This window comes from Acomys minous (genome assembly GCF_964271855.1).
Source record: "Acomys minous genome assembly, chromosome: 16".
Lineage (NCBI taxonomy): Eukaryota > Metazoa > Chordata > Mammalia > Rodentia > Muridae > Acomys > Acomys minous.
Window position 1 is genome coordinate 85,065,829 of NC_140498.1, and position 11,785 is coordinate 85,077,613.

Here is an 11,785-nt window from a genome sequence, read left to right on the forward strand (position 1 = left end):
TAGCTGCTGAGCTGGCGCCACAGTCTGCAGGGCGTAATGCAAAATGGAAGTTTTAGGGCCCCCTTTAAAAGGAAGCATTGAAAAATATCAAGATGGCACCAAGCATAGTGGCACAGATGTACAGCTCTAGTACTGGACAGCATATATGTTTGTGTGTGTGTGTATATATGGGTGTGTATATACACACATACACACATACACACACATACACATGCACACACACACATACACACATACACACATACATACACACACACATACACACATACACACACATACACACATACACACATACACACACACACATACACACATACACACACATACACATGCACACACACATACACACATACACACATACATACACATACACACACACATACACACATACACACATACACACATACACACATACACACATATGGTCTCTCTATAGCCTTGGCTGTACTCAGTCTGTAGCCTTCTTTTGGGGGGGTTGGCATTTGAAACAAGGTCCCACCAGGCAGCTCAGGCTGGTTTTAAGCTACCACACAAGGCCGTCCGCTCTACATTTTAAAACGAAAAACTTGAGGCACCCACATGGCAGCTCACAACCGTTTGTTACTCAAATTCCTCACACAGGTATACCCGCAGGCAAAACACGAATGCGCGCGCGCGCACACACACACACACACACACACACACACACACACACACACAATTGTTTACTCTGCACAAAGCTCTGGGTTAAACCCCCAGTTTGGCATGAACTGGAAGTGAAGGTGCACACCTGAAACGGCAGCCCTCAGGAGGTGGAGGCAGGAGGATCAGAAGTTCAGTCACTCTCAGCTGTGTGAGAGGTTCAAGGTCAGCCTGGGCTATGTGACAGCCTATCTTAAAAAAGAAAAAAAAACAGAAAAAAAAATCTCTCTCACTCCTCCCCTCACTGCTGATTATACATGTATACGTGTATGCACGTACACTGATATACACCATAGATAGGTTTATCTATGCACAGCGGTCAGTACAATTAATGCCCTCTCTGCCTCGATTTCCCCACTTCTACCACTACATCTCCTTTGTTAGAGCCCGAGGGCTGTCCTGTCTCCTGAAGCCACATGTGCCTTCAATGCCATTTATGGTCCGCAGTGGGAGATCTTCCAGAATGTCCTCCAAGAATCTGTGCTTCCTGCCACTGGAGCCTGTGAGTGCCTCCTGTCTCGGTGGGACATGAAATCCCTCTGTGATGTAGTAGGGGTGGTGGGCTGGGATTCCCAAGCCAAGTGTTAAGTAGATCTGCCTTCAGACTTCAGGAGACACAGAGAAGGCCTCGCGCAGGACAGAAACATGGCAGGGCCACATGAAGAAGCCACACTGAGAGCCATATAACTATACAAAGAGGGTGAGGACCCCACGCATCTCAGTGTCCTCCTTGACCACCTGTCGGCTTCCATCCTCACTGTCAACTTGACTGCGCTTGCAGTCATCTAGGGGGGACACACTTTTGGGTGTATCTGAGGGTGGGGCGGGGGACGTTCTCAGAGAAGAGTAACTGAAACCGGAAGTCCCGCCCCAAATGTGGGCAGCTCCTTTCTATAGGCTGGAGTCTCAGGCTAATAAGAAGGTGAGAGCGCTCTTGCCAGGCTTGGTGGCGCACGCCTTTAATCCCAGCACTTGGGAGGCAGAGGCAGGTGGATCACTGTGAGTTCGAGGCCAGCCTGGTCTACAAAGCGAGTCCAGGACAGCCAAGGCTACACAGAGAAACCTTGTCTCAAAAACACAAAAACAAAACAAAACAAAACAAAAACACAAGAAGGTGAGAGCGCTCTCAAATTCATCTCCCTCTGCTTCCTGGCTGCAGCACGTGGTGACCACCTGCCTCATGCTCACAGCTGCCGCAAGTTCCCACCATGTTGGACTGTATCCCCATAAACTGTGAGCCAAAGCCAAACCAAAACCCTAAGTTGCTTTAGAGTATTTTGTCAAATCAAGGAGAAAAATTAACTCGGACCATCCGTATATAACTCCAGCCTAGCCACCAACTGAACGCCCCCCCCCCCAGGAGGCCAGTCTAGCTGAGTCCAGTCAACCCACTCACCCGTGAAGGAAACCCTTTCACAAGGGCCACATATTTGCTATCCTGCATATCAGATATTTGCATCATGATCCATAACAGTAACAAACTTACAGTTATGAAGCAGCAAATAATCTTATGGTTGGGGGGGCGTCACCACAGCATGAGGAGCCGTATTAAAGGGTCTCGGCGTTAGGAAGAGTAAGAACCACTGCTCTAAGCCCTATCTTTCCAGTCCCGAGACAATAATAATAATAATAATAATAATAATAATAATAATAATAATAATAATAACAATAATAATAACAACAATAATAACAACAATAATAATAACAACAACACCTTTTGTGCAGGGCTTGTGTGAAGATGAAGTGAGGTCACACATGGAAAGCTCTCGGAACACAGCACAGCAAACAGTTGCTAAAGGAGAGCTGATAGTCTTTCTTCAGGAGGCTGGGCGGAGAATCTGGTCACAGAGTTTTCTTCAGCCAAGATGGGGAGTTTTCCTCAGCCTTTGGGTGGCTGGCTGAGGAAGGCTCTGTTGTGAGGAAGGCCCCTTCAGCAGGGAGGGAGCTTTCCAGTTGGATCCCCTAGTTTGAGGGAGCTCGGGGATTGAGACAATGGAGTCTGAAGGAGAGATAAACCTGCTTTTTATGATCCCAAGTGTGGGATCGGAACGGTCTTGTGAGAGAACAGGTGATGTTAATCCACTCAAAGACCGACCACCTCGTGCAGGAGCTTGATTGTTGCCAACTGAAAAGATCCCGTGAACGGACTCTGGGAAGAGATACATAAATGAGCCCAGATCTGGAGGCTTTTTGGAGACTCAGGATAGTTTTGGCTGTTCATCACTCCACTTTGAGACGCTCCTAGAGAGAACCGCTCGAGGGAAGGCTTCGGGGCTCCCGCTCCTGTTGAGGTTCCAGGTTCTGGTTACTCCAGGTTCCAGCAGAAGAAATCCTGCTGATTACGCCAGGAGAATCATTCCTCGGAACTGATATCCTTACAGTTTTGTTATTGTGTTCATTAATCCTCTTTTCCTAGTGTTTTGATTAGTCGGGTTATAAGTGACGTACACTCAGTTAATGAGTTGTAATAAAATATATTGGTTGAGAAAATTGAGGCTACCTACAGGAGTCCATGTCCCTTCCAGTGGAGTCGGGGTAGGCAGGAGCCTCGGACTTGTAAAAGGCCAGGTAACCGACCACACTTGGTTAAAATAAAGACAGGCAAGAGTTGAAGAGCTAGATTTTAATTCACTAAACTCTTGTTCTATCCAATCCTAAAAGAAAGACAAAGATAGGGAGACATGAAGAGAGAAACAGGGAGTGAGCGCCCCCACCCTAGACCTCTGGGTTTTTAAACCAAGGGTATCTGAATTGCAGGAGCCACGCCCAGGGCTCCCCCGCCCCCGGGGCTTGTCTCCAGGGCAGCTTTGATATGTGTTTCTCCAAAGAGCCAGCTTTTGGCACTTTTTAGCCTAGGTCTTGTGGACTGTTGCCAGGAGGAGGGAACACCCACCTATTTCTGAGTTTTGGGGCACCAAACTCAGGGTGTCAGGCATGCTAGGCCGGTGGTCTGCCATTGAGCTACACCCTGGCCCTATTATATTTATTTGCTTAATTACTTTTGTTTTGTTTTTTAGACAAGGTCTCCATATGTAGCTGTGGCTAACCCAGAAGTCCATATGCAGACCAGGCTAACCTCAAATTCAGAGAGATCTGACTGCCTCCGTCTCTCCAGTGCTGGCATTAAAAAAGCCTGAACTATCACTCCCTGGTTTTATTTACTTCTTTTTAATTGGCTAATTTTTGTTTTGTTTTATATGCTTCGGTATTTTACCTGCATGTGTGTCTGTGTGAGGGTGTCAGATCAGTTGGAGGTACAGCCAGTAACATGAGCCGCCATGTGGTGTTAGGAGTTCAATTGGGGTCCTTTAAAGAGCAGTCAGTGTGCTTAACCACTGAGCTATCGCTCCAGCCCCAAGGTGGTCTGTTTTTTGAGGTAGGGTCTTTATAGCCCTCTTGAGAAATTTATCATACAGACCAGGCTGGCCATGGCCTTGCAACGATCCTCCTTCCTGCCTCTGCTTGCCTCCTGAGTTTTGAGATCACAGGCATACACCACCACGCCCTGTCAAAGTTTTAAAAACAGTTTGCTGGGTGCAGCGGCAAACATCTATAGTCCCAGTTACCCAGAGGGCTGAAGGAGGAGGATTCTTTGACCCAGGAGCTCAAGGTTAGCCTGGGTAACACTTCTCATCTGAAAAATTAATTAATAATAACTTCTGTGAGCGCTACAGCACACTTTCAAGCTGTCCCACCCAGTGTAAGGGGCTCGTGTTGCCTGCGAGCGCCATGTTCATGAGTATAATCCCTTTTCCACCAGACTGTACGGTCACTGCCTGACTCTGTAAGTGATTCGTCATGACAAGTTTCTGTACAGCTCAGGCACTGGTGAGAGAAGAGGGAAAAAAAAAAAAAGACCAGCAGAAGACAAGGCGTGCCCTCCAGAGGTGGGAAGACTGGAAATTCCGTGCCAGGCCCTGGCACCGGGAGGCCTCCATTTACACACCCTCCCTGTAGGTCCGAACTTCTTGTTTAGAAGCTCTGAATGTGAGCAGCTTTGTAAAGAGCTTACAGGGGTGGGGCGTGGGGGGTGTTACCTAGTTCCTGCGTTTCCACAAGAGGAAGCTGAGGGGGGCAAGTGAGGGGCTTTACCGCCCACCAAGGATGGAGCCAGAATTAGCAGCCAGTGCTTCTCCTTTTCCAAATTTAAAGTATTTGTTGTTACTTTAATTTTATGTGTATGGGACTGGGTGGTGGTGGCGGCACCTTTAATCCCAGGACTCAGGAGGCAGAGGCAGGTAGGGGGATCTCTGAGTTCGAGGCCAACCTGGTCTACTGTAGGAGTTCCAGGGCTACACAGAGAAACCCAGCCTCAAGAAAAGAAAAGAAATATATTCATGACTGTCTGGTTTCGTTTCTGTTGGCTGTGAGAAAATACCCTGACAGAGAGCAGCATAAGCAGGGGAAAAGGCTTATTTCGGTTCACCATTCCTGTCCTCTTGTCTGCTATTGTGAGGAAGTCAGGGTAGGAAGCTGGCTATGTCACAGCCACACTGGAGAGCAGCGAGGGATGAATGTATGCAAGCTCGCTTGCTTGTTTTATGCTCAGCTCAGTTCCCCCATTCTTATACAGTTCAGGGCCCTCTGCCCAGGGAATGGTGCTGCCCACGGTGGGCTAGGTGTTTGTACATCAATTAAGTTCATTAGGACACTCCCCCAGTGTAGACAACCCCTCATTGACACTCTTCCCAAATGACCCTGGTCCTGTTGACAGTTAACGCTAACTACAACAAAGGCCACTTTTTTCCTTCTTGTGTAGTTTGCTTGCCCTGAGATATTGTCTCATGTAGCCCAGGCTGACTTTGAACTTACTCTAGAGCTGAGAATGGCCTTGAATTCCTGATCTCTCTGTCCACACAGCTCCCCCCTTCCCCTGCCTCTTCACGCTGTCTCTCTTGGTAACAGTCCTGGCTGTCCTGGAACTTACTATGTAGATCATCCTGCCTCTGCCTCCCAGAGTGCTGGGATTAAAGGTGTGCACCACCACTTTGCCAGGCTCTCCCTCTGCCTCTTTATTATTTTTTTTCCGAGACAGGGTTTCTCTGTGTAGCCTTGGCCATGTAGACCAGGCTCTGCCTCTGCCTCTTAAGTACTGGGGTTATAGGACCCAAGGCTTATTGCTCAGGGGGTAAGTGCTTGCTATGCACACACTGGATCTGAGTTCGGATCCCATATATGAAGTTGGGCATGGTGGTACATGTCTGTAGCCCCAGTGCTGGTCGTTGGGGGGTGGGGATGTGTCAAGGCAGGTGCTCCTGGGGATTTGCTGGCAAGACAGTTACTTCCGAGTTTTGGAAAAGACTCTGACTCAGAAGAAAGCAGACGGCAGCTCAAGATGCCCCCCAAAGTCAGCCTTCAGTCACCACAAGCACACACACACACAGGCAAGGGCACCTGCATATTCATGTGTGTGCACACACATTTATAAAAGGAAGGAGACTCCCTTTCAGATTCCGGACGCCAGCCATAATTAGTGTTAGGAGTTTCTCTCTTAGTGGGATTATGTCAGGGGTGCTGTCTGAGTTACTTTCATGTGGTTGGAACCAAATACCTGACGGAAACAACTTAGAGCGAAGAGGCGTGTTTTGGCGTAAGCTTCATATTAAAGCACCGTGACATCACAAGGGGCTCAGTCCGTGGCTGGACCTGGAGGAGGGAGGTGCAGTCCTCAACCTGAAGTGGGTATAACCTTCCAGGCCCTGTCTCCAATGATCTGTCTCCAGTGATCAAAGTTCTCCAGGCTCCCAAAACAGTGTCAGCTGCTGGGGAGCCAAATGTGGGAGCCCGCCATCGGTAAGCCCACATTATCCAGGAAGAAAGCACTCCCAGCACCTGCAAGCAGCAAGGCAAGCCCGTGTCAATGCCAGCTGAGGCTCCGGGCAACTGCAGGAGAAGAGACAGTGGTGTGGTGTTACAGGCCTGTAGCTCCAGCACTCAGGAGGTGCAGGCAGCGTAATCATGAGTGTGAGGCCAGCCTGGGCTACACAGACGCTGTCTGGGGGAGATGGCTCAGTTAAGAGCACTTGCTCTTAGCTGGGCAGTGGAGGCTCACGCCCTTAATCCCAGCACTCGGGAGGCAGAAGCAGGCGGATCACTATGAACTCGAGGCCAGCCTGGTCTACAAGGGGAGCCCAGGACAGCCAAGGCTACACGGAGAAACCCTGTCTTGAAAACCCAAAACCAACCAAACAAACAAAAAACATGAAGGGCTAGAGAGATGGTTCAGCTGTTAAGAACACTGGCTCCTCTTGCAAAGGACCCAGGTTCTGTTTTAGGCACACACATGGTGGCTCACTACCATTTATTTAACTCTCGTTCTAGAGGATATGACGCCCTCTTGTGGCCTCTTTGAATACTGCAGCATGTGGCACACATTCTGACACAGGCAAATACTCCTACACTTTAAAAATCCAAATCGTCTGGGTGTGGTGGCCCACACCTTAAGTCGCAGCACTTGGGAGATGGAGGCAGGCAGATCTCTGTGAGTTCAAGGTCAGCCTGGTCTACAGAGTGAGTTCCAAGACAGCCAGGGCTACACAGAGAAACCCTGTCTCTAAAACCCAAACCAACCAAACAAACAAACAAAATGTGAACAAATCTTTAAGGCATGGAGTCTGGCACATTGGAAACTGCAATATGGGCATCACTGGTCCCCAAACTCTCATCTTCATTATCACCATCTTCATGAAGTAACTGTAATCCTACAGGATCCAGGATTAGGTCACCCCGCATCTAGTCTACAAGGGCCTATCAAATGCCATTGAGGATTTTGGTATGCAACTAAAGGGATAAATGTCCAATTTCTAACTCAAAGTAGAAAAACAAAATGTATAAACCTTCTGCATGTATATGCATATAATATACACATATACATATATATGCCAAAATAGTCAATGAGAGATACACTCTAGGGTGACAATCACACTTAAAAAAAAAAAATAAGGGCTAGGCATGGTGGCACACGCCTTTAATCACAGCACTCAGGAGGCAGAGGCAGGTGGATTGCTGTGAGTTCGGGACCAGCCTGGTCTACAAAGCAAGTCTAGGACAGCCAAGGCTACACATAGAAACCTTGTCTCGAGAAAAAAAAAAGGAAGAAAAATGTTGTCTTTCTGCAAGGCTGGGGCTTGAAATCCAGCTCTATTTTTACAAATCTCACACAGCCAGGCACAGGGCTGCATGTCTGCAATTCCAGCACTTGGGAGGCAGAGGCAGGAAGATGGAGACACCAGCTTGGGAGACATAGCAAGATTCTGTCTGAGAGAAAGAAAGAAAAGAAAAGAAAAAACACGGTGCTAGAGAACCGGTGTGACGGATAAGGGTACATGCTGGTCCTGCAGAGGACATGGGTTCCCTGCATCCACAGCAGGTGGGTCATGACTGCCCACAACCGCAGCTCCAGGGCGTCCAATAGCTTCTGGGTGCGCCTGCAGTTACACGTGCGTACCCACACAGACAGACGCGCATACGCACAGTTAAAAATAAAAGGAAATCCTAGAAAGGAAAAAAGAGAGAGAAAGTGGGCAAACCGTAGACACATTACCACTGCTTAGTAAAATTTCACAGGAATTCTCACTGCTTCTGGAAAGCCTCACTGCCCATTCAGCACGCTGCACGATCTCTACCATTGCTAAGTTATTAATTATGTAAGCCAAGCAAATGGCAGTGAAAAGATCCTGAAGGCCAATTAACTAAGCTGTGTGCCTGCATGCAGCCTTCAGAAGGAGTGCCCCCATTCCTTCCTTCACAGTTGACAGTCTGCTTGCCTAAACTTATCCTTTACATTTAGAAAAATTTGTGGGTTCCCGTCTGCCTAGGGGATTTTTTTTTTATTATTTGTTTATGCAAACAGCAAGTTGCATAAGAGCCTTGCTAGCTTTTTTTTTTTTTAAATGATTTCGTAGTTTCCTGGTAACCATTCAGTCATCTCTTTCAACACCCTGACATGACATAAAGCTGAGGGCTGAACCACACGTTCACCACACAGACACACACTCGCCTCGAGCCTGTGCTAGGTGAGGCGCTCTGGGGCAGGCTGAGACTGACCGGCTCTCCTCATGAGTAAGCAGAACCATTTTCTGGTGATACACGGCAAGAATTGCTGTGTGTTCCGGGACGAAAACATTGCCAAAATCTTGCCGCCTGTCTTGGGGCTCGAGTTTGTGTTCGGACTCCTGGGCAATGGCCTCGCCCTGTGGATTTTCTGTTTCCACCTCAAGTCCTGGAAATCCAGCAGGATTTTCCTGTTCAACCTGGCCGTGGCTGACTTTCTCCTGATCATCTGCCTGCCCTTCCTGACGGACAACTACGTCCAACAGTGGGACTGGAGGTTTGGAAGCGTCCCCTGCCGCCTGATGCTCTTCATGCTAGCCATGAACCGGCAAGGCAGCATCATCTTCCTCACCGTGGTGGCCGTGGACCGGTACTTCCGGGTGGTCCATCCTCACCACTCCCTGAACAAGATCTCCAACCGGACGGCAGCCATCATCTCTTGCTTCTTGTGGGGCGTCACCATCGGCCTGACCGGCCACCTCCTCTACATGGACATGATGACCCGAAACGGCAACGCGAACCTGTGCAGCAGTTTTAGCATCTGTTACACCTTCCGGTGGCATGACGCCATGTTCCTCCTGGAATTCTTCTTGCCCCTGGGCATCATCCTGTTCTGCTCGGCCAGAATCATCTGGTGCCTCCGGCAGAGACAAATGGACAGGCACGCCAAGATCAAGAGGGCCATCAACTTCATCATGGTGGTGGCCATCGTGTTCATCATCTGCTTCCTGCCCAGTGTGGCCGTGCGGATACGCATCTTCTGGCTCCTCTACAGAAACAACGTGTGGAGCTGTGACATCTACTCCTCCGTGGACCTGGCGTTCTTCACCACGCTCAGCTTCACCTACATGAACAGCATGCTGGACCCGGTGGTCTACTATTTCTCCAGCCCGTCGTTCCCCAACTTTTTCTCCACGTGCATCGACCGCTGCCTTCGAAGGGGAACATTGGGAGAAGCCGATAATAACCGCAGCACGAGCGTGGAGCTCACGGGGGACCTCAGCACGACCCGAAGTATTCCAGGGGCGCTAATAAGTGAGCCGTGTGGTCCAACTTATCCGGCTGCCACGCCTCATTAAGTCACTAGGCCAAGAAGGGGGGATTGCCACTCACGCCTAAGCTCTCTGGAGAGACAAGGCTTGGCCGTTGCACAGAGTAACATCAGCAGACTTGGCTTACACGTTCTTGGAACGTCTAGATTCAGAGAATCGGATTTGGAGAAACAGCGTGGTGCAGTGAGCGGCCGTGGAAATCTCAGAGGAACAGAAAGCAAAGTTTCTAGACGGTGGAGACTTCTTAAGCCTCCTAAGGCTACAGGGCTGACGAAGAGAGAGTCCTGCAGAGTCTGAGCCACGGTCGCACCCAACGGTCCCTACGCCTTGTCAGCTTCCTTCCTCAGGCTGCTCAAAGCCACGGATGCGCCTTCGCCCCTAAGGTCCTACCTAGCCTGTCTGTGGGCCTCAGTGGGGGACAAGGGGAGCCAAGAAACTGAAGAGATTCTCCAACAAGGTGTTGTTGATAAGAAGCCAGTAGGTCACTTGTGTTCTGTGGAACCGATTTCCTTTTGGGGGCAGACTTTTTAGCAGAAATGGAGGAGCTGGGGAGATTGAAATTGGAGTCTCCGATGGTGATAAGGAGGAGACAGCCCTAGGAGGGACTGAACTAACAGTGTTGGAGAGAGTCAAACGCTCAGCAACAAGTTCAGCTAAGCAGCTAAAAGGCTTTGGGGAAAGCACCTGTTCCCCTCCTCTGTCTGCTTTTCTTATTAAAGGGGACTTAAATGTGTCCATGGTTAAAGGGGGCAGGTGGAATTCCTCCTGGTTCTTTGCTTGTGTTTCTGTACTTAACATCTACCATGTCAATAAATTTCGACAGGAGACACAGTCTGCTGTGGCATTTGTCTGGGTAAGGGGTCAAAGAAACGAACTTCTTACTTAAGACCTAGCTGGATTCTGAACTGCATCCGAGCAGAAAGATCCAGTGCGCTGCAAAGCACCGGAGGGCGTGGAGCTCTGCAGCCATGAGGCAGCTAAGGGGACGGGGGGGGGGGGGGGGGGGCACAGGGGGCAGCTGCGTTTGGGAAGGCTGCACAGCGAGTCTGCAGTGGAGCTTTCCCCTTTACAGTTTGGTGAGCCTGGCTATTAATAGCTGTCTATTAAAAAAAAAAAATCAAACCAGAGTGGGTTTTTTTTTTCTATCACCATCACCACTACCATCCCCAGGAAGAGGAAGGTGAGGTTCCGATGGAATGGTTTCAGTTCCCAGTTCAGACATGGAAAGGAGATGTACTGGTTTGAGCCTGCCACTTGAGAAACAAGTTTCTGTTGTCCTTTCATTTCCAGCTTCTGTCTCTCCTCGGTCCTTTGGCAAGATGAGGCTCACCTCTTCCTCTCGAGCTGGCTGAGCAGTCAGACACTCAGATTTCTCTACCCCGGGTGGATGACAAGAACCGAGGGACAGGTGGACGGTCTGCAGTTCAAGTGTGTGTGCGGTTTCCTGTCTATTACACTCAGCCCCTCCAGGGAGGAATTTAAAAGCCGGGGTGGCTTTCTCCTGCGGAAGGTGGCAAACAGGGGCTTGGTGCTGGGATCTCCCCCCAGCTTAGCCGCACTCGCTGGTGAAACTCCCAGGTCCTCAGCGGCTGAAGTCACCAGCTTCATTCCTTCATCAGGTTTATATGTGTTAAACAACAACCCTGTGTCAGATGCTGCTCTGGGTGGTGGCAGCACAGCTGGGAGCAAGGCAGCTGGGTGGCCTTCTCCTGGGTGAACTCAGCTTCAAGGCAGGGAGGCGGACAGCAATGAGGGAGAGCCGTGAATGAGAGGCGACTGGTGCTGTGGGAACAGGCAGGCATGAGCCTGGGAGCAGTGGAAATGACTGGGCAGGGGGTGGCTGGGAAGCTCCCCAGGAGGAAGTGACTTTGAGTTGAGCCAGGATTAACAAGATAGAGCAAGCCATGAGAGAAGGGATGGACGAGGGCTAAGTGCAAAGGTCCAGAGGTGACTGAATTTGGTGGATGTGAGTCAGTCCTCCTAAGGGCTGCCTTCACAAG

At 49.6% G+C, this 11,785-nt stretch overlaps 1 protein-coding gene across 1 annotated transcript; it reads left to right on the forward strand.

Annotated features, from left to right (window-relative positions):
• The first annotated feature begins 8,565 nt into the window (after window positions 1–8,565).
• On the forward strand, window positions 8,566–10,610 carry HCAR2 (hydroxycarboxylic acid receptor 2). The gene has a single exon (XM_084762065.1). It carries the CDS (start codon window positions 8,739–8,741, stop codon window positions 9,810–9,812), a length of 1,074 nt encoding a protein of 357 aa, XP_084618191.1. The 5' UTR covers window positions 8,566–8,738; the 3' UTR covers window positions 9,813–10,610.
• The last annotated feature ends 1,175 nt before the right edge of the window (window positions 10,611–11,785 follow it).

Coding starts and splice junctions, on each gene's coding strand:
- HCAR2 (XM_084762065.1), top strand. CDS start 8,739: ATGAGTAAGCAGAACCATTTTCTGGTGATACACGGCAAGAATTGCTGT.